The sequence below is a fragment of the Elgaria multicarinata genome, chromosome 2 (assembly GCF_023053635.1).
Source record: "Elgaria multicarinata webbii isolate HBS135686 ecotype San Diego chromosome 2, rElgMul1.1.pri, whole genome shotgun sequence".
NCBI classification, from domain to species: domain Eukaryota; kingdom Metazoa; phylum Chordata; class Lepidosauria; order Squamata; family Anguidae; genus Elgaria; species Elgaria multicarinata.
The window spans coordinates 36,663,059-36,689,559 of NC_086172.1; the positions used below are offsets into that span (position 1 = coordinate 36,663,059).

Genomic DNA, 26,501 nt, shown 5'->3' on the forward strand with positions numbered 1-26,501 from the left:
CTTAATTGTGCATAAAGCAAAACGATTCGCTGTATTTAGCCCCTACTTTTTGAGCGTATCTTCCAAGCCGCAGCTGGGGCGCAGGAGTGGGACTTTAAAGAAATGCTTACATCTGTGTAAGCTTTAAAGATAAAGCTTTAAAATTGGCACAGTAATAGATATTAGGGAGAGCTTTAAGCATACCAAATTTGAATTGAATTGGGTCATCTGTTGATTTTTTATGATTTTTTACATTTCCCCCCTTAAACTCACTTCCTGGTATGCAAAGGATCGCTGCCGCCCGGTAGCGACGACGACGACGACGAAAGCTTAGCACTACAGGGATAATCTGAGGGAAACAGGTACGTGGGATGAAGCTTATAGAAACTGAATTTGGCAGACTGTGAACATATTTAGTCTATGTTTGAGAGTAATAGAGACATGCAATGTTATGGCGTCAGTTATTACTGAATAATTTCAATATTAAGGAACATTCCTCATGTCTTTTTTCTAGCATATGTAGAAGCAAGGGCCAGGTTGCCAGGGCAACCGTAGAATGCATTGTACAAAGCTGATCGTGATGTTTAAAAATAAAGATCATTTTGTTTAAATGGGACAGTTTTGTTTGTTGATCCTGAAAGGAAGTTCTAGTATGCTTACACAAGGGACTAGCTTTAATAGGATGTAAACAACAGAGTGGTCCTGTGAAAGACCAGGGAAGGGATCATAAGCAGGACAAGTCATGATGAGAACACTTCGTTCACCAGATTATAATCATCATATAAATAATAGTGAACCCATATACTGAGTTACGATGGCTATATAGCCAAAACACAAAGCCAGTGTGGTGGCAGCTGGAATGTCGGACCAGGAATCGGGAGATCAAGGTTCTAGTCCCCACTTGGCCATGGAAGCTCACTGGGTGACTTTCAGCCAGTCACAGACTCTCAGTCTAACTTACCTCACAGGGTGGTTGTTGTGAGGATAAAATGGAGAGGAGGATTATGTATGCTGCCTTGGCTACCTTGGAGGGAAAATGGTGGGATATAAAACGAAATAAATAAAACAGGGTTACTGAAAAACCCTGCATGCTTGGGTGAACACCAAAGATTCCAGAGATAGAAAAACATTGGAGGGGGTGGGGCAGAGCTGGCCCTATCATTAGCCAGAGTGAAGCAGTTGCCTCAGGCGGCAGATGCTGGGAGGCAGCAGCAAGATGTTGGGGGAGAGAGCTGTGGGCTAAGCAGCCTGCTCTGTGCCCCCTGAGCTAGCCTGCAGCGTTCAGGGGCTATGGAGGATACTGTCCCATTATCAGTGTTAAAGACAGATCCATCTGCCAGTCCAGTTGGCTTTTGTACATGGAATGTGAGGGGGTGCCATTTTGTCCTTCGTTTGAGGCAGCAAAAGTTCTTGGGCTGCCACTGTGGGGGGTGGAACCTAAGGGGGGCAAAAAGACAAAAACAACCATCTCAAATAGCTCACTGAGGGCAGAGCATCTTAGTGGCCATAGAATGGTGATTATCCAGTGGGAACAGAGAGGACAGAAAACCAGGCACAGGGAAGGGAACAAAATGGAGTACCCTGAAAGAGGCATGGCTGGCCGGCTGGGACACTGAGCAGGCGCACTCCACACTGCAACAGTTTGTTGTGAGTCCTTCTTGTAATCATTAATATGGACTATTCAATAAATATTTGTTGAAAGGGATTTCAAAGACAAATTCAAGATATAAATAGCCTTACTAAAACAACTATCTACATTTTTCCAGGTGTGTAAGGTGGATATAGATTCAATGTAACATTAAAGTCAAATTCAGCTGATGAGCCTATTACTGACTTTCAGTATCTACCTGCCATTTTGAGTACAAACGTTGAAATGTCTTAACCCCAAGGGTGAATTGTGTCTCTGATTGGCTTGGGCTGACAGCCTGAGTCCTGGAACCAAGCAGCTGAGAGCAGCCTTCCCCAACCTGAGGCTCTTCATATGTGTTGGACTATAACTCCCAGACGTAGTCCAACAAATCAAGACGACACCAAGATGGGAAAGGCAGCCCACTCTGAGGCCTAACATGCACAACATTTTGGTAAACATGAGTGCTTGAGACAAATTATTCTTGAAGAGAATGAAAGACTGCTAGAACTAAGGGAACAAAGCCCTATAATTCTCAGCATGCCCCAGCCAGCATTGCTGGTTGGAGAGATGCTGGTTGTTATGGGTATTTTTTTTCTCTCTAAACATCCACAGGATTGTACCCCTGGTGAGATCGAAGCCTCTGGACGCAAAGGCTTCTGTGTATCCAGTGCCCTGCTGGGTTAAAGCCAGCAAAGTGGAAGGAGCAGCAGAGACAATCTTCACCTCCCCATCCTCTCCTCATTGCATTTTTTTTTGGCCCTTCTAGCACAGCACTTCAAAGCTGGAGGGAAGGAGGCTGGAAGAGGCTCAGGATAGCTTGTATCCTATCCTCTCTAGTCTCCTCCCCTCCTTGCTTACTGGAACCCCACCTTTCTCCCCTCTCTGAGGTCAAATTTCCAATCTTGGAGGCCAGCTGGCACAGTTCTTTCCATACTAGTGGGGAGGGAGGGGGTTGTGTCTCAAGACTCCCTCTTCTGAGGTCAGAGGCCGTAGGATGGTTCCCTAAATAGTTTTATAGACCAGTGGTCTTCAACTGGTGGTTCACTACCCAAAAGTGGGTCGTGAGATCAGTTCAGATGGGTCACGGTAAAGCTGCTGCCACCATGTTGGGCAATTGCGGAAGTGGGTCTCGTGTTGGAGGTTCGGAATCCAAGGTGGGTCTCTGGTCTGGACCAGTTGAAGACCACTGTTATAGACAAATGATACAATGAATAGGTATAATTCTGACTGTGATGCCTTAAACCAGTCTTCCCCAACCTGGTGCCCTCCAGACTTTTCGATTTCTACTCCCAGCATTCCTGACAATTAATCATGCTGATGGGTGTTCAGGTCCAAAACATCTGGAGGGCACTAGGTTGGGGAAGGCTGTCCTCAACATATTTTTATTGGTAGAATGAAGTTACAGGTGAGGGAACAAGCACCAGACCAATAATACTTAGAAATGTTGATTCATTATTGCTGGACCCATATTTCTGAATATTTTTAAAAATAAAAACAAAACTATTAATTTGGAGTGAAATGGATTTAAAATTGTACATTGAGCAGTGAAAGAAAGTTTACAATGACTGTGTGAGAGCTGTAATTCTACACTGGAGTCTTTAAAAAGTTCACGGCTTTATTCATCACAATCCAACCACAACGGTTAATTCTTCCCCTTTCATCATTCTGTAGCATTTAAGTTTCTGGGTTTTTATTAGCATTGCACTGATTGTATTTGTGGAGTTGCTCCATGAAACCTGGATTTGGACAAATCACAGGTCTTGCGTTTTTCACCAAAGAAAAAGCCCTGGCAAAATTGAGTCCTTCTGAGTACATCAGGAAGCCTATGACGATTGCTGCCGCACGGGAGACTCCAGCATTACAGTGAACAAGCACCACACCATCCTCCTTCGGGACAGGGCAAGGGAGTGGGGAAGAGAGAGAGAGAGAGAGAGATAACATTTAGAAAGCCATTACCAATAATAATGGATGTAATGTCATTTCTTCTTCTGTAGGGATTATAAGCACCAGTAAGAACATAGCCATGCTGGATCAGACCAAGGGTCTATCTAGTCCAGCACTCTGTTCCCACAGTGGCCAAGCAGCTGCCGACCAGGAATCCATAACAGCACACCCATGTTCCCCAGCAACTGGTGTATAAAGGCTTACTGCCTCCGATACTGAAGGTAGCGCAGAGCCATCAGGACTAGTAGCCATTGATAGCCTTCTCCAGGAATTTATCCAACCAACCCCCTTTTAATCCCATCTGAGCAAGCCCTTGAAGGAAGATCTCAGAAATAGCTTCATCATGTAATATTTTATCTTGTAATATTTTATTTATTTATTTATTTATTACATTTCTATACCATCCCATAGCTGAAGCTCTCTGGGCAGTTTACATAAAATTAAAACAATTAAAATGATATACAAAATTTTAAACCATAAAAACATACAGTATACACAAAAACACACATCTAAAAACTACTATAAGCTGTCAGCCAAACATAAAAACAGACCTGGGATCAGTTAAGTTCATCACATTTTGCTAAATGCCTGGGAAAAGAGAAAAGTCTTGACCTGGTGCCAGAAAGATAGCAACGTTGGCACCAGGCGGGCCTCGTTGGGGAGGTAATTTCATAATTGGGAGGCCACCACAGAGACGGCCCTATCTCTTTACCCTCTATTTCATATATTCATCTTGAACCTGAATTCTGGTGGGCTGCATGCACTCAGCTCAAGGGGGTTTGGAATCAATCCTCCCATCTCCCAAATAGGTGAGTGGTGCTTTTTACTGTGTTACATATTCAATGGTGGTTGTTTTTAAATTAGTAGTAGCAGTAGTAGTACTTTTAGTTTTATTATTCTGTGGCACATTGTCTTGGATGTTTTACTGAATTAAAATATTTTAATACATAAATGAAGTATCAAAGAGAAAGAAATCTGTTCCTATTTTGTCATCTACATTAAGTTGCAGATTTATCACCCACACAAAAATTAAAGAATTCTGATCCACAACTGAACCCCCTATAAAATATGTTTTGTGTCTATATTTATAATTTGCAATATTAAGAAAAAGATTTAAATACACTAGATTGGGTCCAGATTTTGTCTTTCTTAGAAGAGACCAATTGAAATGGGACTAATCCATTGATTTACTCTGATTTAATCTATTCTCACTAAATCTGGATCCAATCCAATAATTTTACTGGGTGGGTTTCAAATGTGAAAACTTATTTTTCAAATACGCAAGTCTTTTTCAGGAAGATTAACTTGAAGGAAGGCAACTAATTGTCAGTTACCCGCAAAACCAAATTAGGTATTGGTGCACAGATCTGCATTTCAGCCTAACTAAGAAATATGTCCCATTGATTTTAAAGTGGGTAACATCTAAGTAAGTGTTTCTATCATTTACTTAGGCCTTAGCTAGACCTAAGGTTTATCCCGGGGTCGTCCTGGGGTCGTCCCTGCCTGCTCCCGGGATCCCCTGTGTGTCATTTACAAGAACAGGGATGACCCCGGGATGATCCCGGGATAAACCTTAGGTCTAGTTAAGGCCACAGATGCACCAGCATTCTTACCTATGTTTCCATTACAGTCCCCCACACCTGCTGAAAACTCACTCCTGAGAGTTTTGGAGGAACCCTCTATAGTGGCATTCAATGCAGCTGGAGGGGATGGGGGACACGTGACCTGCAACAGGCATTGCTGCTTCGGGGTCACTGTAGGGGAGAGAAAGCTCCCGTCCCAGCAATCCAGATAGGCATTGCTGCTCCAGGCTGCCAATAGCTTTGGGGATGCTAAGTGGGGAGCCTCCCCCCATCCCACCAGCTGGGCACAACAAGCGGCCATAATTTAAATTAACCTCAGTTTGTTCTAATAGGAAGTCATGACAAAATGCGGTTAGTTTAAGCCTGGAAGCTGATGCTTCTGATCTCATCCTGTGGCATATGCCAGAGAAAGGGGAAGGAAGGTTCTAGCCGGAGACTCAAGCACGGTTGTTCACCTGCTGCTAAACAATGGTTTAAGATTATGGCTGGACCAGGCAATTGATTCAAAAAGCTAAGCATTACCCTAATACTTTGTTTCCTTTCATCATACTGCAAAATGCCATTTGAAGAAAGATCATTCTGCAATCCTAGGGGCTGTCTAAACATTCTGGAAGCACTGAGGTGGCTCCATGCTGGCGCTGCATCATTTATACAAAGAAGCAGCCACAGCGGAGCCACCCTGCGGCTTTCCAGAGAAGCCCCATTTTTTAAAGAAGTCGTGGACTTACCCTGACTTTTCAGGATGGAGTGGGGTGAACACAGCCCTTCGGCCATCTCACCTTGCTCCATCCTTTATGTGGAGACATGGCTGGGCAGATGGTGATCCCTGATTGGTCACTGTCCGCGAGGGCAGGGGGCAGGCCTGGCCACCAGAAACCCCGTGCTTTTGCTGCATCGGGCTTAGTTGCCGCAACCCCGACACAGCAAAAGTGCGGGGTTTTGCTTATTGTGGCGGCAACCCATTGCCATATAGGCAGCCCCCTAACCTTCCTTATTGCAGAAATAAACTCCAGGTTGGTATCAAAAAGTGTCTCTAATTATAGGTTTCTTTGCCTTACTAAGGCCATTCATAACCTCACGCTTTATTAATTTGTACTACTTTGATGGGACGTTTTCATGAGAGGTGCATAAACTATCTTTTCCCCCCCAGTTATGTAACAAAAGCATTGTGCACTATGAAGCATTGGAACTGTCAGAAAAGATGATAAAAACACTCTTGAGTATAAGAACTAACTGAAAAATTAAACTTCTGCGGCAGAACAGTGACACTAAGCTACTTAGAATGGCAAATCTAATTTAGAAATGAAGTGGAAACCGTAACTGGAAACCTCCAGGAGGGCATGAAATGAATACACGTTTCAGGTAACTAGTAATCAATACGCTGTGTTCTAAAATAACACAAAGCTTGATGAAGCAATAATATCTTCCTTAATTCCAAACTAGCTAAATAATGAAAATAGTAGATCTCATGGAATAATCTGGAACAGGTTTGAAAAGTCAAGATATTGTCAGCCTGCAGCATCAAATAAACAGATTAAATGAAACAGATCAAGCTTTGATTTCATTATACAAGATCACTGGCTCTGTGCAGGACTACTTTAGCTTTATAAAATAATCATGCTATATATAAACATACTTTTGCCCATCAAAACATAAAATAGGGCAAGATCCTAGTTACTTATATGAATTTTAAATCTTACTTTTTCCTATTCAACTCAGTGCCACAATCCATGGGCTGACGTGTACCTAATTTTGTGCTGATTTTTAGCATGTGATTTTTACTTGTAGTGCTTGAGCAGTGCTCAAACCCTACAAAAGTGTCTTTGGAGAGTTGAATGCTAGGTTTAATGATATTAGGTAAGAAATGTGTCTTAAGGTGCAATCCTATACTCAATTACCTGGAAATAGACCAACTTAAATCAATGGGCAGTGTCCAATACTGCCCGTGCGCTAGCGAGAACTACTGCTAGTGCAACAGGAAGCTAGTGGATCCTAAATGGTAAACCCCAAAATGGGACAGGTGAGCAACACCCCATTCCAGAAACAAGTGTATTTATTTATATTGCATTTCTATACCACTCAATAGCCGAAGTTCTTTGGGCAGTTCACAAAAATTATTTGGGTCCTGCTGGGTCCTGCTGGTGCAACAGAAACAGTGGAATTATTGGACACTATCCACCAATGGGACTTTTTTCTGAGTAAACCTCTATAAGACTGAGCTTTTTAAAAATGTTTTGTTTTGTTCAGCTCAAAGGCCCCAATTTAAGCAAGTGTCTAGATGTTCTCTAAAGTGCTTATTCGATTGGTCGTAGTAAGATGAATAGAAAATGTTTAAACTTCAATATAAGAATAATAAAGAACCAAACCCAAATAATCTTACAATTGGTGAAATATACCATTTGACATTCAGACTTTTTCTTCAGCAGTTATGAGTGGGAGCTCAAGTTATTTTCATTGAAGTAGCTTAAAACGATCCTAATGCCTCAGCAGAGCAAGGTCAAAAATGCACATTAGCTCTTTCTTTCTTTCTTTCTTTCTTCCTACTGCCATGCACCACCCACAGCCAGCAATCACACATTGCAACAATTTACCTTTAACTTGACTTGTTCAATAAATTCAAAACACTCAGGGAAATAGGACATGATGTCAGTCTCAGGAAGGTCAAGGATAGGGATGGTCTTATATATAAAGTCATGGGGGAAGGCATTTTCAACTCCATAGGCTACGTTTAGCACATGGGTAACCTAAAATACAGAAGACAGATCATAAAGACAGTTTTGTGATCTTGAAATACTGGCATGGTTGTGGACTTCAAGCCAAGAGCTGAGGAATTTGTCACAAAGGCTAACTTTCTTCCATTTTATGCCATGAATCCAAGGACAGGATTACTATGAAATATTTTTCATTTGATAACTATTAAAATTGGCCCTATTTTTCTATTTAACATTAAATAATTAAGATAAGAATCATGTAAGAGCAGCTCACTTGAACCCACGCTCTAAAACCAGGGTTAGAACCAGACTTAATTATGCATGATTAATTTAAATCCCATTGATTTCAGTGGGTACTCTAAGTATGACAAAAATTGGATCCAACCCCTAACTTATTACATAAAGACTGAGGTACAATCTTTAGCATGTTAAATAGGGCTTACCCCCTTACTAAGCATGCATAGGATTGCAATTTAAGGGCACAATACTCTAGACAGAAAAAAAAACACCTACAGCTCTCAGCTTCCCCCAACCAGCATTGCTGACTGGAGCATGCTGGGAGTTGTAGGACTTCTTTCTATGTAAACATGCACAGGATTGCACCCTAAATCGCAGAGATTTCAATGAAATTCACTTTCATGCAAAGTATGTTTAGGATCCATTTCAGCTACCTACTGACTTATAGAAGCATCAGATAGTAATACATGTTGCAGTTCCTGTCAATGCAGAGCAAGGTATTTGTTTAAAGGATAACACTGAGAAGAACAAATTTGAAAACATTTTGAAAAGTTTAATCTATGTTTAACATGAGACCGCTTATATAAATTGACATAGTTTATTACCCTATGTTTGTTCATGGTGTCCAGGTCATGAGCAGCATCTTGTGAACCTGTGAGGAAAGAAGACGTATTATCCATACGTTTGGGAAAGGAATGAGAAAAAGAGCCAGCCCAGCTTATTGTGATGAAGCTTAGTGGGTTTTTTAACCTGAAGTAACACTGTGGATTCTAAATAAATGATTAGTAGTAAAGGCAAAAATATTTTAGAGTGCAGACCTATGCAAGTTTAGCAGTGGAGGCTGGTGACTCCGATTTTGGTGGGTTACAGTCACAACCAGCCAAAAATCTAAAGGAGCTATCCAAGGTACTGAACCCTATTTCCATACTAGGCACCTTGAATAGATCCTTTTAGAGTCCTGTCTGGTTCTGAATGAAACCCAGCGTGGATTCACAGCATCACTAAAACCGGAGCCACCATCCTCCACTGACGTTCAGACAGGGGGGAAAAAGCGCCCTACAACTCTCAGCATCCCCCAACCAGCGTTGCTGACCGGAGCATGCTGGGAGTTGTAGGACTTCTTTCTGTGTAAACATGCACAAGATTGTAGGAGTCTTCCCACCCGCCCACTCATCTTAACAGGCATAGGATTGCGCCCTTGCCAGCTAAATGTAGAGAGCAGGAGGAGGAGGAGGAGGAGGAAGAGGAAGAGGAAGAGGAAGAGGAAGAGGAAGAGGAAGAAGAAGAAGAAGAAGAAGAAGAAGAAGAAGAAGAAGAAGAAGAAGAAGACTTTCTGTGCCTTGAACCCTAGAAAATGAACTGGGACGTTCTTTATCAACCTAGACATGCCGTTTTTCGTCCCCCTCCACATCTAACCGTTTCTTAACCATTGCGCTGCTTTGGCTCCACCTACATACCCAGCAGCAGCCAGGGCTTAACGACACCAACTTGCAGATCCAAGCTCAGGTCTTGCACGTAACCGCAGGCTTCCCCGTCGCGACAGTCAGCGACTTCCACCACTTGCGTCATGCGAGCCTCCTTCCACGTCTCGATAATCCTCTTCCCGGACAGAGTCGTGACTCTGGTGCATTGCTTCCTCAGATTAGACCTGGAGAAGGATTTGATTTCCTGGGTGAGCGAGTGCATGACATGAGCAAAGCAGCCTTCAAGCTACAAACATAAAGCGAAAGAAGCAAAAAGCGGAGGAGCGCGGGGGAGAAAATGTATCCTTTTTGCGGCTAGATCTTGCTCGGTCTTTGCAGTAGCCTTGAATACAATGGCACTCTCCACTGAGAGCCTGCTGCTTGCAAAATAAATTAATTAAAAAAACAAAACCCCACCTTGGGTATTAAGCTTCCCTTTTCTATAGAAGACGGCTTTGGATTGGCCACAGTGACGTGTTTCTGGATTGGTTCGGAGTCCTTTTGTATCCAGCGGCAGGAAATCTCTAGCGGAGATGAAATAACACACGCGCGCGCATGCTCTGATCCGCTCACACTTTTCTTGTCTTTCGCATTGACTTTTGTGTCAAAGTATAAAGTGTACAAACAGGATCCAGTGTACAAAGCAGAACACACGCTGAGAGGAAGCGCCGAAAGACGATCCCCCGAAAGCAGAGACAAAAGGGGAGGCGACGCACGTAGCCATGGCGGGGACCCACAGCGCCTGTGAAACCAAATATTTATTGGGTGTGTAGAAAGGTGAGATGGTTAAGTTACCGGGGAAGAAGTACAGGATAGCATCAAAGGAAGTCTGTGGGGGGTGCTGAAGAGAAGCATTTCTGGACCTAAAAGAAAGGGAGAGTTGCATGTGTATGTGTAATTCCACTAGTGGACTTCAGTGCCTGATCCTTGAGCAGCTTTCATTATAAAGCGTGGTGCCCGAGTCACTCCTCCAACCTTCACACACACACACTTTATTTCTTCTAGATTAGGAGATTTTGCTGCATTTAGATAGCAGACATGGTTAAATGGTAATCATCCATAAAAGAGAAAAAGTTATCTTAAAGTTCTAATAGAAAGAGACCAAATTAAAAAGGACAAGAAATTAAAGCTTCCTTTTCCCTTTTCTTTTTTGAAGAAAAACAGGATTTCAAGGAATTAAGACATGTCGTTATGTTCTAAATAAACAATCTTCTCTAGGAATGCATTGAAACTAAAATAATGAATGGAAATTACTAAGAACACATAGTTTTCACAAGCAATGTAACAAAAATAATCCCCAACCTTTTTTGTGCCTCTCTCACACTGTTTATGTCATTAAACTGTTAATATCTCTTCAGAAGCTGAAGAGAGATGTTAATTTAAGGTACATTCTGGACAATGCATGTTTTACATTTTCATTACAGATCAATTTAAATTAAAAGTGATTTCAGCATCATGTCTGAAAATGCTTTAATATTGTTGTTTCAAAAATGTGTCACCTGATGCACATCTGGGCAGGATCTGCACTACTGCTTTGAAACTGTTTATAAGAGTTTTGACAAATGTTGTGGCCCAGGACGCACTCCGTAGACAGTTTTCAAACCGTTTTCAAAGTGTCATATCCTGCTTAGTGTAGATCTGGCCCTAGTGTCATGCCAGATTAACCTTACCTCCTTTTGTTTTTTTAAGAGTCGCCAGTCAGAGGAATACTGTGAATGAGAATATCTTGATTTCAGCAAGGCTTTTTAACAATATCCCCTGTGATATTAATGTTGACAAGCTTGTTGAATGTGGGCTAGACAGTGCTATTGTTAAACAGTTCTGCAACTGGTTGATGAACCATACCCAAAGAGTGATCAGCAGCAGCTCCTTGTCAGCCTCAAGAGAAGTGACCTGGGCCCAGTGTTAAAATGTCTTTATAAAGTTGGATGTACAAGTAGAGAGATGCTCATCAAATTTGTAGATGACACCGAACTAAGAAAGCTAATACCTTAAAAGACAGAAACAGGATTCAAGGAGGATGGAGGACTGGGCCAAAACTAACAAAATCATTTTCAGCAGAGATAAATATAAAGTTCTGGATTTAAATAGGATACATCAGTGGCACAAATATAGTATAGGTGACATATAGTTTGACAGCAGTACCTGTGGAAAGGAACTAAGGGTTTTAATAAGTCCATAAGTTAGAAGTGTCAGCAGTGCAATGCGGCAGCTAAAGAAAGTTAATGCATTTCTAGGCTGCATCAACAGAAGTATAATGTCGAGATCACAAAAAGTAATGGTGACATTCTCTCCTACTTTGCTCAGACCTCATCTTGAATATTGTGTCCAGTTTGGGACACTCCTGTTTAAAGAAGGATAGCAACAAACTCAAATATGTTTACAGGAGGGTGGTGAAGATGGTGAGGGACCTGAAGGCCAAGATCGATGAAGAAAGGTTGGAGAAGTTGAGTGTGTTTAGCCTGTAGAAGAAACAATTAAGGAATGATATGATAGCCTGACATTTGAATGGCAAATAGGTAGTGGAGAAAAAGATGTTTTCTTTCCCCCTCCAGGGGGTAGGATCTGAATGAATGGGTTCAAGTTAAAGGATTTTGACTAAACTTAGAAAGATATTTTTGATGGTTTTACAATGGAACAGACTAACACAGAAGGTGGTGGATACTCCTTAATTAGAGGCTTTTAAGTACAGGCTGGATCACCACATCTGCTGTTAATAATGGGTTTTCTGCATCCTGGTGTGGCCTTGCTCACTCTTGGAGAGGACTGGGAAAGTGAGGATACAAGCTACCCCCAGCCGCCTTCCCTCTCCTTCTGCAGAGCCCTAGCTAAACCGGCAGAAATGCCCATCTAGCAAAAATGCAGAGTGGGAGAAATGCAGAGGCAAAGACAGCCTCTGTGCTCTTTCTGCTCTGCTTAGGATGCCCGTCAGCATCCCAATTCTCCCTAGCTGTACTTTCTCCTTAGCTGCTATTGCTCCTCGTCCTCTTTCTCCTCATTGCTACCACTTGCTTGCTTGAAAGCCAATGAGGAAGTAGGCAGTGGCATCCACTGCTGCTCCTCCTTCTCACCACCATTGTTGTCTGGTTCACAGCAAGAGGCAGGTGAACAAGCAGGAAGCAACTCCAGGGGGCTCTTGTCAGCTGACCCTGCTGGGGTGTGGGCCCTTGGCCAGTGCCCAACCATACCTATCCTTGTCGTCAGCCCTGAGGATAGCATAGATAATACATAATTTATCCACGAGATAAATTACAACGGGAGGTTTTTCTGTATTCAGACAAAGATTCATATAACTGTGTGAGCTATAGAGCTATATAATTGATTAAAGAGGAAGCAAACATTATTTCACTGGCTGGTAGCAGGGCTGGGCAGAGGAGGGGGCAGTGGGGGCAGTTGACATAGGCCTACAGTTTTGAGGGGACCTACTCCAAGTCCCCCGACAAAGTTACTTGATTTTTCTATTGTTGATGATGAATTTGCCCAAACAAAAGCACGTAAAGCATTTCTGAATGTGAAGTGATGTCTTATATACATCTTGAATAAAAGTGCTTGCCATTACCTTTTTAATAAATCATTCTAGTTCATATGTATTTAGAACTGATTAAAAAAATACTTAATGAGCAGTTTGAAATGGGGCCAAAATTTCCTATCTTGCCTGGGCCTTTTACCAGCTTTGCCCGGCCCTGGCTGGTAGTACCAGTTTTCAAGAAGCCTTACATTCCATGATACACCCAGGCCGAGAATTTCATAACAATGAGCGAACTGCTCACACTTGACTAAACTTGCAGCTACGGCTGAGAAGCAAGAAGTGCCCCCTGCTGGAACACTCATTGGTTTCAATAAGATTCATATAGTCACATATATAATACATGGAGTCACAGAGCTGATTAAGATGTCTAGATTCCTGTTCCAGATTATGTTAGAGGTACCATTACATCCCGGGGGACGTATGCCCACTTTCCCATGGAATAGGAGTTTTCACATTTTCCCATTGCTTAATTTCTTCTTCAGTTACAGGATTAGATGTCTCTGAATTTCTCAGTGTTTTGTGCGGAGGCATCATGTACGTTTTCATTTCTATACAGTTTCATTTGGAAGGAAGTCCTATGAGATTCAATGGGACTTACATCCAAGTAACTGATACATAGGGTTGCAGCTCCAGCTGTAACAAGTCAGTTGACCCTGAAGGCATCTTACTGTTTTAACCTCTGGCTACGTGATGATCTGTAAGTAAACAATTAAAACATAACTGTAAAACGAAAAGATCAAGACAATTTTTCCACTGTGAGTATAATGCAAACTGATTTAGGAAAGCCTTTAAACATGTTCTTAAATTCAAACACATGCGCAATTTGTTTTACTGTAATAAAAAAGACTATTCACATTATTAATTGTTGGTGCTTTCTTAAATCAAGTTTCAGCAATGACTACTTCGTGGGGATATCAAGTCTGTTCTGCACTAGATTTTTCTTTCCAGGCTGATGATATTTTACAGGATCCTATATTTGCTTAATTAAAAAGCAAATTATTATAAATACCATCTGCTGTATCACCTGCAGGCTATTTTTAACTAACCAACAAACATTCATTCATTTTTAATTCTATGTGAAAACTATATTTTAGAAAAAGGCTCACAGATGTAGCTTTTTCTAAAAGTGTTAAATCTGACAGAAAGATTCTTTTCACTGTAACGACACATAACCGTAATTATATCCATTCTAATGTATACCTGGGAAGATTGTCAAATGAATCATTATTTTATATTTGCATATATTCCGATAAAAATATATACCTCTATGGGCTTTCAATAGCTGAAATATGGTTATAGAAAATCAGTTGATTTTGAAGACCTGGAAAGAATTAAAATAAGAGAGCAATCCTGTCCCCTAGACAGCTTCCACTGGCATTTGGAGTGCCCTGTGGTGCTAGCTGTTTCTTTGTTTTGCCCTTCAAAGACTTCATCTTGTACTTCTCTGACCACACTTCTGGAACTTTCCTTCTGTCAGTCATCTAAGCGGGACTCCAACTGAGCTAGACCCTTCCTTCAGCAGGCTCCTGCTGAACAAAACAGAACAAAACCTCACCCTCTCCATGATCTCCACCCTGCTCCTAAGCTGACTGCTAGAAAATATCTGAGGAGTGAAGGAAAGTATTATATTGGCTTTCTTTCTCCCCTTCCCTCTTCAGCTGTTTTCCCAGTGCTCAGCAGAACAGCTTGTGGTGGGAATGGGGAAATCACAAAGTGGAGGGGTGGTATAGGAAGGGGGCTGGAAGGATACAGGTGGGTGGGGAGACCCTGTGGGCTGGAGGTTCCCCACCCCTTCCCTGTGATTATCAGGCTTCACTTCTGATTCTCTAGCAGTTGATACTTTTGTATGTTACACTCAGTCATGGGCAATAATTTAATTATTAAAACCAGCAGTCAAGACACTTATAACTCCACCCTTCATTTATATTTATGACAGCTTTAGATGTAGGTCTTTTAAACTAGTGTGCTAGTTAGCATGCAATGTATGCTACCATCTTATAGGGGATAACCTACAAAAGAATTACAATTGGAAGCTAGATTATGCCACAGAACCGGAAGAATTGGGCTGTTGATATTGCTGTGATACTGAAGCTGTTTTCACTAGTGACATGTACTTTAATTGTAAGAGTCTCAGTCACCTCCCTGATGTCTTGTTCAAGGTAATGTACACATTGTATTTTTGCATTTCCTGTCAATAAACAGCATTTAAAATGAACTGTTACTATTTCAGCATGAATACTTTGCTTTGGGGAATTATTTATTTATTTCATTTCTATAATGCCCAATAGGTGAAGCTCTGTAGCTGTTGTTCAACCCCTTAAAATGTGACCTTCACGCAAAACAGACCAATATTTATAGATTCCATTTATATCCTACCTCTTTCCCTCTTGCAAGGAACCCAGGGCATCTTACATAATCCCCCCCCCTCTCCATTTTATCTTCACAACAACCCTGTGAATAGATTAGGCTGAGAGTCAGTGTAAGCTTCAAGGACTAGAACCCTGATGTCCCGAATTCCATTTCAGAACTCTAACTACTATGTGATACTGTCTCTCAGTATTGACAGTTTAATGATCTTGATCTTAACATAAGATAATCACCACCACTCCTCTCTTTTTCTTACTCTTATCACCACTCAACAGTACTTCTCTCTTCTCCTCTTCAGAGAGAAACAAAGGCCTGGTTCTCATGTAATGAAAACCAAGAGTGTGGGGTGAGCATAGGTTGTCATTGAATTGTGAGTTGTCGTGAGTTGTCATTAATTGCACAATCATTTAACTATGTACTGTTAACCATGAGAGTTCACAATCCAACTAAAACATGGGTTCTCTTCCTGGGTTGTTCATGGTTAACAACCCATAGTTAAACCATAGTGTAGGCTTTATACATAAGAACAATAACCCTTAATCCGTACACGGCGGTGGCGTTATGTGCAAATCCAGATGTTTGTGTGTGGGGTGACTGTAAAAAAGAGGAATTGGGGTAGCTCTGGCCGCTGTCAGGATACAGCCCAGAAGGAATTCTCTTTGTGAAGATGTAACCCTCAGTTGAAACAAGATTGCCTAATCCTGGTTTAGGTGACAAGTGAAAACCAGATTTGTAATAGATGACCCATGGTGGTTGCTTTTACTGGTCTGTTTCCCCTGGTTTTATCATAATCGTGGATTGCTTCTTGTGGTGGCAGCTCTGGCTATCTGAATCAAAAAGCTATATATGCTTCCGCACACTAAACTTCAAATAATTGCACATCCTGCGGCCATGTGGATTCCTCTCCCCCTCCACTACTGGCTTTTGTGTGTTAATTTCACCACTCCCATGGTAGTTATCTTGATACTGCCTGATCTTGTATTTCCACCCTTTGTATGAATATTTCTAGACTGGTCTACCCAGTTTCATTTCCCAGCTACATTTGGAAGTGAAGAGGAGAAAGCAGCAGCAGCAGCAGCAGAAGCAACATTCCTGGCAACTTCTCAGATCTTTCTCAACTTATTTCTTTACTCTCAGCCAAGCTCCCAGAGTAAGAGGTAGAGTGTAGTAGCAGGATGAATCAGGGTCAAACAGATCTTTCCAGGCAAAAGCTAAAATAAAATTAAAAGGGATGTATTTGTGTGTGTTCAGAACATGATTGCTTATTCACGTCTCCTTTTTTAAAAAGGGAAAGTATATACACTACAACAGTGGAGAAGGAGAGTGCAAGCCTTGAACGAAATATACAAAGAAAGGATCAGAAAAACATTCATGAAATTTTATTTATCTCATTTCTATATCATCCAATAGCCGAAAGCTCTCTGGGCGGTTCACAATTAAAACCATAAAGTAAAGCTTAAAGTATAAAATATGGAAACTTAAACCACAATATAAAAGTACAGCCAGGATAAAATCAAGCAGCAATGCAGAGATTTAAAATACAGATTTAAATCGGCAGAGTTAAAAGACTAGGACGGTAAAATGCTAAAATGCTGGGAAAATAAAAAGGTCTTCACCTGGCACCAGAAAGAGTACAACATACAGACAAACCTCTCTATGGAGCTCATTCCACAGCTAGGGTGCCACAGCAGAAAAGGCCTTACTCCTGATAACCACCCACCTCACTTCCTTTTGCAGGGGCTCACAGAGAAGGACCCCTGAAGATGATGTTGGGATCTGGGCAGGTACATATGGAAGGAGGGAGTCCTTCAGATAACCATTGTTGTTAAAAACAATTGTTGTTTTTAAATGGATACTGTTGTTTTTATACTGTTTTTGTGTGTGTGTGTGTGTGTGTGTGTGTTTTTAAATTGTATACTTTTAATGTTTACTATTTTTAAATGTTGTAAACCGCCCAGAGAGCTTCGGCTGTGGGGCGGTATATAAATGTAATTAAATAAATAAATAAATAAATAAACCTGGAGACTGTCTAAATGCTTGGGTGGGTGGTGTCGCAGCATCGATTATATGATGCCGCTGCAATTGTGCACCCACCCCAGGGCTTTCCGCTGAAGCTATGGAGAAAAAAATCCTTCTTTTTTCTATGGAGCAAGGTGAGGATGCGCAAGATGATGTAAAGACAGCTCCTAAGCCTCACTCCAGAGTCACAGCAAAGGCATGGCTGGATGGTGCCTGGTGAAAGGCAACCTGTGCTTGCCTTTCACCAGGAAGAGGGCGGCAGTGGCTCTGGTCCCGGATGGCCGCCCAGAAACCCACGCTCTCTCCTTGGCGTCAGGATTACCCAACACCACCCTGGGGGAGGGAAACCGCAGGGTTTCCAAGGGACACTGCGCCAACCTGATGGCATAAAGACACCATCCTGGCCCAAAGCTGTTTATAACTTTGAATGTTAATACCAGCATTTTGAATCGGGTTTGGATGTGGACTACCAGCCAGTGCAGGGCATTGCTGGTTTCAACAGCATTCCCCCCGCCCCCTGAAAATGTATTAATTTAAAATGTTTCATAAGTCTCCAAAGAGAAGTAAAATGAGCAGGTGCAACGTCCTCCTTCCTCCCTGGCCGTCTCATGCCCTGTATGAACACAGGGGGAGAATCTTGCAATCAGCATATCACGAGATCCTACCCCCTCCCTTCAGGATTGCTGGGAGGTGTAGACATGCCCAGGGTCTCATTTTCTTTGGAAGGGAGAGTACTGGTTTTTGTTTTTGCAATATTTGCAAAGCATAATTGGAGACAAACAAATGCTCCTTCAGCAGACAACTCTTTAGAGGGTGGCATTTGTAGCCACACCAAAGGCTGCCCTGATTTTCCAGCTAACTCCAACTACACACTCTTTGCCTGTTCATTCAATCCCAACATTGCTGTTTTTCTCCCTGACTCCTGATTTATACAGGGCATGGGCCACAGGGAAAGCCTTTATCAGTGTAAGCTTTCCATGCAAGCCTAGTCACATTGAAACGCACTTACCACATGTGCTGTCCTGGGCAGATACACACTGCTGGCATGCTTACATTGCATGCAAATGGGGCAGCACATGCAATTAATGCATTTAAATGTTACTCAGTGGGATGGAAAGCTTACATGATGGCTCGTGTCTGCACAAATCAAGCTTCATGCTCATGTATGCCACAGAGCACTAGTTTGACACTTCACTCCTGGAGCTGAATTGCCATTCAGTTGAAGTTCCATGACAATAAGAAACATTAACATTATTTTGTCATGTCCCTTGTTCATAATGATTAATTCACAACAATATCAACTATCCTGTGCAGCTAATTTCTGTGACCACTCCCTCCATTCTCAAACTTCAAATTGCAATGATCCAGGAGTTGCAGTAGGGTAATTATTAGGACCAATTAAATCATCAAAACGAGTGATTTTCAGGATCCCAAGTAGTTTACTGTTAAGAAGAATAAAAAAGCGGGGGGGGGGGGGAGATTTCCCTGGGTGTGGTGAAAAAGCCTAAGGCTGTGTCCTGGATTTTTAGGAAATAGCTGATTTTGCTTTATTGGACTTGGTTGGTCTTTATTGGATTTATTGGACTATTGAAAAATCGCTAATCTGCTTCACTTTAAAGAATATACGACATGTTATTATGAAATGCAAATGCCAAAGGTTTAATGATAAATAATTAAGGATTTTAAAATGTATGTAAATAAAAAGTAGTAATTGTATTAAAGAGAAAATACACAAAGTCACAAGCAGGTTCACAATGAATTCTGGGTTACTGGCATAAAAAAATAGTTGTCAAGATGACTTGCATGGTATCCAAAGAGAAAATGCTCAGTTAAAGCCCTATAACTTGGATTACAGTGGGTTTTTTTGTTTTGTTTTTTGAGTAATGAAGCTGTGTGAGACAGTTATTCCAGATAAAAAGTGAACTTAAAGTGTTTGCTTATCAATTAATGAGCAAAAAATGTTAGGTAAGGTATAGTCATAAAAAATCTTGATATTTTAGAATGAGAAAGCTAGCTTATCAGAAGCTCACGAGGCCTGTGTACCTGTCAGCTGAAGAGCCTATTCAAAATTGAATGGGAATTTTGTTCTTAGAATGAGATCTCTCCTTTCTAAGCTATTAGGACTAGAAGTCTAAAAACAAAACCAAAATGTTTAAGAAATACTATTTCCTGTTAAGCTGTTATGATCTTTAGCAGTGCTCTGTTTCACAAGAATTTTTTATATATGCACATATTTTGACGTGATGCTACATTTCTAATAAAAATAAAAAATGGATCAAAAGATTTTTCCCTTACTAATTCTTGTCAGTACAAAACCAAAATTGAATCCACCAAAAACCATTTTTGTTATATGCTTTGACTGATGTGTAGTGATCAGCTTTGGATAGTTAATTGGCAGCCAAAGGCTTCCTAAATACCAGAACTATAGTTTAGGAACACTCAGCAAAGACTAAATCCTTAACAGCTGCACTTGGTGAGATGAATCTCCTGCTTGTCTAATTTAAAGACTATCCTATTTTTCTTCACTTTTGCTCTGTGCCTTACAAGGGACCCTTGCATTCTGGCTTGTAAAAGAGACAGATCCAAATAGCTGCCAACTTTTATATTTTCAAAGTGAGTGCTATTTATTTATTTTATTACATTTATATCCCACCTTTTTTCCTCCAAGGAACCCAAGGAGGCATACATAATCATCATCATCCCCATTTTATCCTCACAACAACAACCCTGTGAGATAGGTTGGGCTGAGAGTCTGTGACTGGCCCAAAGTCACCCATTTAGCTTTCGTGGCTGAGAACTAGAACCCGGATCTCCCGACTCCCAGTCCAACACTCTAGCCACAACACCACACTGGCTCTTATTTTCTTTCTTTCTTGCAGTAGCCTTTCATGTAACCTTAGATCTGTTTTGTATCTCACATGGTCTTACCTCTGCCTAATACCATCTCCATCCAAATCTTACAAATTGCACATTGGAGCTTTCCTTCCTCTTCCTCCTTTTTTTTTTTTTACTTATCCAGTCTGAAGAAGAGTTCAGAAAGCAGAAATCTTGCATACAACTTACAGTGCAATCCTATACATGTCTACTCAGAAGTAAGTCCCACTGATTTAAATGGATTTCAAGTGGGTTCATGGACAGTGTCAGTCTAGTGAGAACAGGTGGCTCTGGACTTAGATCTTTTCTGCATGAGGCTATTAATCAGCTGTTAATCAACTGTATCTACTTTCAGTTTCGTCGCAGATTTGAGATCTGAACACTACGCAAGGAGCATTTCCTTTCCTGCTTTTTCACTGCAAAACTCTAGGTGGCACTGTGATATAGTGGAAGATCACACATAGGATAAACCTGTCACTCTTGGACCGGATAATGACTATAAAAATGATACTGTTACCAAAATTCACTTATCTCTTTAATGTATTACCGCAAGAAATACCACTTAAAGGATTCAAAACATGGCAAAATGTGATAGAAAAAAATATTTTTAAGAGCAAAAGACCAAGAACAGCAAAGGCCTTCAGATACAGATCAATACAAGAAGGAGGGTGGGGCATACCACATTTATCATACTTATCAATTAAGGCATTTGCTAACAATAATAAAGGAAGGTGTGAGTCCACAGTGGGTAGAAATAGAAAAAGAAATGATGGAACTGAAGGAAGAAGAAACACAGGATGTTGATACAGTTGATATACAGTTTTTTATATATATATATATATATATATATATATATATATATATATAATATTAAACAACAAATGAGAAATAAAAAGCACAATAAAAGGATTATTGAAAGTATGGTATTTTAGGAAAGAGGAATTAATGCCAGGGATCTCACCCTTGACACCAATTTGGGCACACCCAGACTTCAATATCAAAAGGAAAGCAGTAGGCAAAATCAATTTGGGGGGAAAAATAGGATTGATACAAATGAGGGTTTTTTTATGAACAGCAGCACCCAGTAACACAAGACATGGAATAATTGTACACAAAATATGGGAATGTCATGGCTAGCATGGATGCAAATCAGTAAATTTATAAGGACTAGAAAGACAATAAGGCAAAGTACAAGAGAATTAACAGAATGGGAAAAATGTATAGATAAATATCAAGTAGGAGATAAGGTAATACAAGTCTATACAATGTTAATGAAGCAGGACATAAGGGGGAATGTAACAGTTAAACATTTATGGGAAAGAGACCTTGAAGAGGAAACAGAAAAAGGGGAATGGGAGAATTTTTTTGACAGATTCCCCTTTCAAACAATATCTACAAGAATAAGAAGGTGCGCTAAAATTAGTACAGAAGTGGTATCTGACACCAGTAAAATTGGCAAAAATTAATAATATATCACCTTTGTGCTGGAGGGGATGTTAAATCAATGGGACACAAATTCATATGTGGTGGGAATGTAGGAAGGTCAAGAAGTTTTGGAACAAGGTTTTCAGGAAATAAGAAAAAAATACTGAACAAGAGGTTTGTAAAACACCAGAACTAGCTTTATTGAATATGTTTGTTAAAGAAAATAGAGAGATAAAAGAAAAAAATATTTATTGGATTTATGTTAACAGCCGCGAGGCAATTAATAGCAGGCAACTGGAAGACAGCTTGGATGCTAACAGTATCACTGTGGAGAAAGAAAATCTGGGACACAGCAATAAACAAAAAGTTGACACAGAAGTTAAGAACACATAGAGGGATAAAGAAAAGATACTTTCAGGATAGACTACATGAAAAAGGAATCAAACAGAACAACTTTGCCAGAAGCCTATAGAAATCTGTGGGACTCATAAAAAACCAGATAATCAACAATTTTCTTGCAATACTTTCTCTGATTTGTCACAATTAATGAGACACATCTATTTTGCATATTTAGTGCTGTGATTTGATGTAATTGACCAAGTGTGGGGAGGGAACGGGAGGGTTAAAAGTTTTTTAAAAATTAAAGGAAAAAAATGTGACCGACAATGCAACCCATTTCACAGCAGCAGAATTTCAGTCATTACAGATGCCTTACAACTTTTCCCATATTACCACAAGCACTCACTATCCTAAAGCAAATGGTAAGGCAGAGAAAGTAGTACAGACTGCAAAGAAAATCTTGAGACAGAACGAACATTATTTCTCTTCTAAGTTACAGGTTACCACCACTGATAGCTACTATATATATAGCCTAGCAGAATTGTTCATGGGAAGACAAACAGAACACCCATTCCAACCACAGAGGAAAAAAAATCTCAATCCAAAGTGGCCTGATATTATTCCATTTTATTTATTTTTGTGGGAGAATTGCAGTTTTGATTACTCAAGGTGAGAGAGGTTATGGACATTTCTACCATTAGTGGAATCCTGTGCAAGAACTACCAGATGTTTCAACAGTGCTGATTATGTGATGATAGTTTCTTTAAATCAGAGGTGGCAACCTAAGGGCCACATGTGTCAATGGTGGTAGGTTGGGCCCACACACACATGCATACGACATATATGTGTAGGCAAACACATGGTAATGTGGTAGTGGGAGGGCAGTGGGAGGGAGTTAAAGGCTTTGTCCTGCTCAAGCTTGTTTTTAAAGCCTCTCCTATCTCCCTCACCTCCAGCAATCCCAATCAAAATTGCTGGTTTCTCTCTACTTCTAGTAGTGGGGAAACAACAATATGTTCCCTGAACAGCTGAGCATTGGGGGGAAATGGGCAAAACTCTGGGGCCACAGAGAGCACCCCCACTTTATTCACAGTGCAAGTCGGTGGGTTGCCCGCTTGCACTTTAAATAAAGTAGGGGTGGAGGGGGAGAGAGTGTCACCATGTTTAGTCACTGGGTGGCAATGGATCTAGTTATATCTGGGTAAAGAGTTTTTTAAAACTCTTCTGATCTTGTTTTAAAAATAAAATGAAATTCTTATCTAGTTTCCTGACTGGTGTCGCCCCCCGCCCGACTCCTATGACAGTAAGAATTACTTGGCAGCAAGCCCTGTTCAACTAAATAGGTTTTACTCCTGAGCAGAGTGTGTATCAGCGTTCCCCAGTCTGGTGCCCTCTAAATATTTTAAGTTATGTCTTAAAAGAAAAAAAAACAGATGCTTCTACTCAAAGTGTGACTTGTTTTTAATTGCCACCATGTATTAGTGAAGTTAATCAAGTGGCAGAAAACAGTGTTGGGCTTATTATATTATTAGTGTACCTCAGCACCCCCCAACCTAGTGTTCTCAAGATATTTTATTTACTTATTGCATTTTTATACCGCCCAATAGCCAAAGCTCTCTGGGCAGTTATTTTGGACTTTAACTCCCACCAGTCCAAGCCAGTGTGAGCAATGGGCAAAAATACTGGGAGTTGTAGTCCTAAACATCTGGATGGCACCAGGCTGGGGAAGGCTGGGGTGGGTGGGTGTGAGAGAGAAGGTGAGTTCGGACGACACGCTAATCGTTTACTCGTTTTTATCTTAATTTTAGAATTTCTGTAAACCGCCCAGAGAGCCCTGGCTGTGGGGCGGTATATAAGTGTAATAAATAATAATAATAATGAATAATCAACGGCTGTTTCCCATTCTGTTCTTATTAATCTCCCCCCCCCCCCGGTTGATTAGCGTGTGGTCTGAACCCATCCAGAGACTGAGCCACATACCCAGCGCCCTAAAACAGGCAGCAAATGCGGAAAGCGAGTTCGGGTCCCCTCCGAGGCGCTCACTGCGCATTACGCCGACCCTTCCCACGTTACGCTGAGGCGGAAGCTGTTGTGCCGTGTTCCCACCGCCGGGGGTGGGGGCAGCAGAGAGACGCGTCACGTGGGGCGGAGGAGCCCGGCCTCTCTGTGGGCAACGGCCGGGGTAGAGCCTCGGCTGCCACCGCCACGCCTAACTGAGCCCGAGACTGGCAGGAGCGGCCGGGGGAGGAAACGGCGAGGGCGGCAGGGAGAAGAGGAGGGCGAGGGCAGCCGGGCGATGGCGGCGCTGTGAGCGTGGCCTGGAGCGCCTGGCGGGAGGAAGGCGGGGTGGTTTGGCGGGGGCGAGGGAGTGAGTGAGTGAGGGGGCGAGGGAGGGAAGGAGGAGGGGGCGAGGAGCCGTCTTTCCCCTCAGCAACAGCCAGCAGCCCTCGGCGGCCTCTCTCTCGCCTCTCTCTCTCTCTTTCTCTCTCTCTCTCCTTCCCTTCGGCCAGGATGTCGCGCTCGGTGCTGCAGCCCAGTCAGCAGAAGCTGGCCGAGAAACTGACCATCCTCAACGACCGCGGCGTCGGCATGCTCACTCGCCTCTACAACATCAAGAAGGTGCGCGGGCCCGGCTGCGGGGAGGGAGGAGGAAGCGGTGCGTGGTGGTGGTGGAGGAGGAGGAGGGGGGGTCCGAGTCCGTCCCTCCCCCGCCATTAGCTTGCGGTGGGCGGCTCGCTCCGGCCGTCTCCTGCATTCATCCGGCCTGGCGCGGCCTAACTGGCTCTCATCGTCAGCGCCCATTTCCCGGAGGAAGAGGCGGCAGGAGCAGCGGGGGCGAAGGCTCAATTCCTCCCTCCCCTCCTCCGCCTTCCCAACCCCGTGGCTGCCTCTTAGTCAGCGAGGCGTGTGGGGACTGTTTTGCTTTGGGGCGGAGGCCCAGGCGGCAAAGGAAAACCGACCCTTATTTTAAATGATATATATATAAATATATTTAAACCTCCCGTTTCCTTTACGCCAAGAGAGGAAGAGAAGGGGGGTTGCAAATATGGATTGGGCCGGATGCACCATCTGGTTTGATCCATCTGGTCGCCCCATGGAAAAGGGGAGGAGATAAAGATGTATTGGGGGTGGAGGGAGGCGGAGGTTGTTGTGAGGGAGAACCTCCTTTCCCCAAATCAAACTCCAGCTCCTGTTTTGGTTTTTGGTTTTTTAGCTAAAAAGGGGGGTCAGTGGAGGATAGCTGCTTTCCGTATTTAATATGTAATTAAAATGTCTTCCATATTTCTGTGGAAGATCCCCTACAGGGTATATGAAGCCTGTACTTTTCTTCATCTTCACATCACTTGTGAGTCATGGAATCAGGGAGAGAGAAATAAAATAGAGTCTTCTTACTTTAGTTGCCCCAATAATAATGAAAGGAGTATTATAATTGTTGTTTATCTTGTATTATCTTTTCAGCTAAAATGTTATTGAGAAATTGTTCACTAAGGGAGCATTTGTGCTGAAGGATTAAATAGCAGCTGTTCCTTCTGATTGTTCCAGTTATTACACCCTTTTGTGACATTTTCACAAAAGAAAGTGAGAGATTCTTGACAGGTTATAGTTCAAATAGTAGCTGGAGAGGCCGTGGTCACATCAGATCATTATCCCATAGTATTAATGTGTTACAAAAATCAGTGTTCTCTCCTCTGCACCGCTGCTCCAACAAATAAGCAGTGTTCTGTGGGTTTTCAGCTGCAAATTATTGCGACTAAAGTAGACAAAACCCAAATCCAATGAGGCTTTTTCTGTTCATTATTTCATCCGCTGCAGCTATACTTTGTGAACCAACTTTAAAATATATATTTAAAATTACCTATGTGCCTCAACTGTAGTTAAGAGACTGTTTTTTTAATGTTTTAAGTCTGTCAAACTTGTTTCCCAATCTTAAAGCATATTTATCTCAAAAGTTAAATTCCATTGATTTTAATAAGGATATACGTAGGATTGCAAGTTGAATGTTGTTTTCTTTTTTTACCAATAACAAATATTTCTGTAAATGTTGGTGTTGTCAGAAACTTTGACCTTTCATGCTTACTAAGATGCACAACTATCTTGGTTAAAAGACTTCAGGCCTTCTAAAGTGGGGTGGACAAAATGATAGGTATTATGATCTTTTACTGGGTCATTAACCACTTTCTGGGGTACCACCTAGTGCCTGTTGGCTGCTGGATTGTTGGTAACAATGCTGGACCACTTAAATCCAGCAACACAGAACCCGTATGCCTGTCTGCTTATGGCCAGTCCATAGCTCAGTGGTAGAGCACATGTTTGCATGCAGAAGTTCCCTGGTTCAATCCCTAGCATCTCCAGGTAGGGCAAGAAAAACTCCTGGCTGAAATCCTGGAGAGCTACTGCCAG

At 41.8% G+C, this 26,501-nt stretch overlaps 2 protein-coding genes across 10 annotated transcripts in view; one reads left to right on the plus strand and one right to left on the minus strand.

Moving 5' to 3' along the window:
* Positions 1 to 3,128: 3,128 nt before the first annotated feature.
* DUSP19 (dual specificity phosphatase 19) lies at positions 3,129 to 24,099 on the minus strand. 6 transcript variants are annotated; one of them, XM_063118591.1, is made up of 5 exons: positions 24,081 to 24,099; positions 9,542 to 9,732; positions 8,690 to 8,736; positions 7,728 to 7,880; positions 3,129 to 3,496 (listed from the first exon to the last, which is right to left on the minus strand). In XM_063118591.1, the coding sequence occupies exons 2-5, from the start codon at positions 9,651 to 9,653 to the stop codon at positions 3,284 to 3,286; spliced, it is 525 nt and encodes a 174-aa protein (XP_062974661.1). In that variant the 5' UTR covers positions 9,654 to 9,732; positions 24,081 to 24,099; the 3' UTR covers positions 3,129 to 3,283. The 6 variants fall into 6 exon arrangements, with proteins under 6 accessions (XP_062974661.1, XP_062974660.1, XP_062974659.1 ...); XM_063118590.1 differs by lacking the exon at positions 24,081 to 24,099 and adding an exon at positions 16,575 to 16,593; XM_063118589.1 differs by lacking the exon at positions 24,081 to 24,099 and adding an exon at positions 14,086 to 14,106.
* Positions 24,100 to 24,494: 395 nt separating this feature from the next.
* The window catches only part of NCKAP1 (NCK associated protein 1), a 60,599-nt gene continuing 58,592 nt past the window's right edge, over positions 24,495 to 26,501 (plus strand). For all 4 annotated transcript variants that reach the window (XM_063116289.1, XM_063116290.1, XM_063116291.1 and 1 more), the window contains exon 1: positions 24,495 to 24,719. In XM_063116289.1, coding sequence (XP_062972359.1) covers positions 24,612 to 24,719 — 108 coding nt within the window. In that variant the 5' untranslated portion in view covers positions 24,495 to 24,611. The remainder of the gene's footprint in view (positions 24,720 to 26,501) is intronic.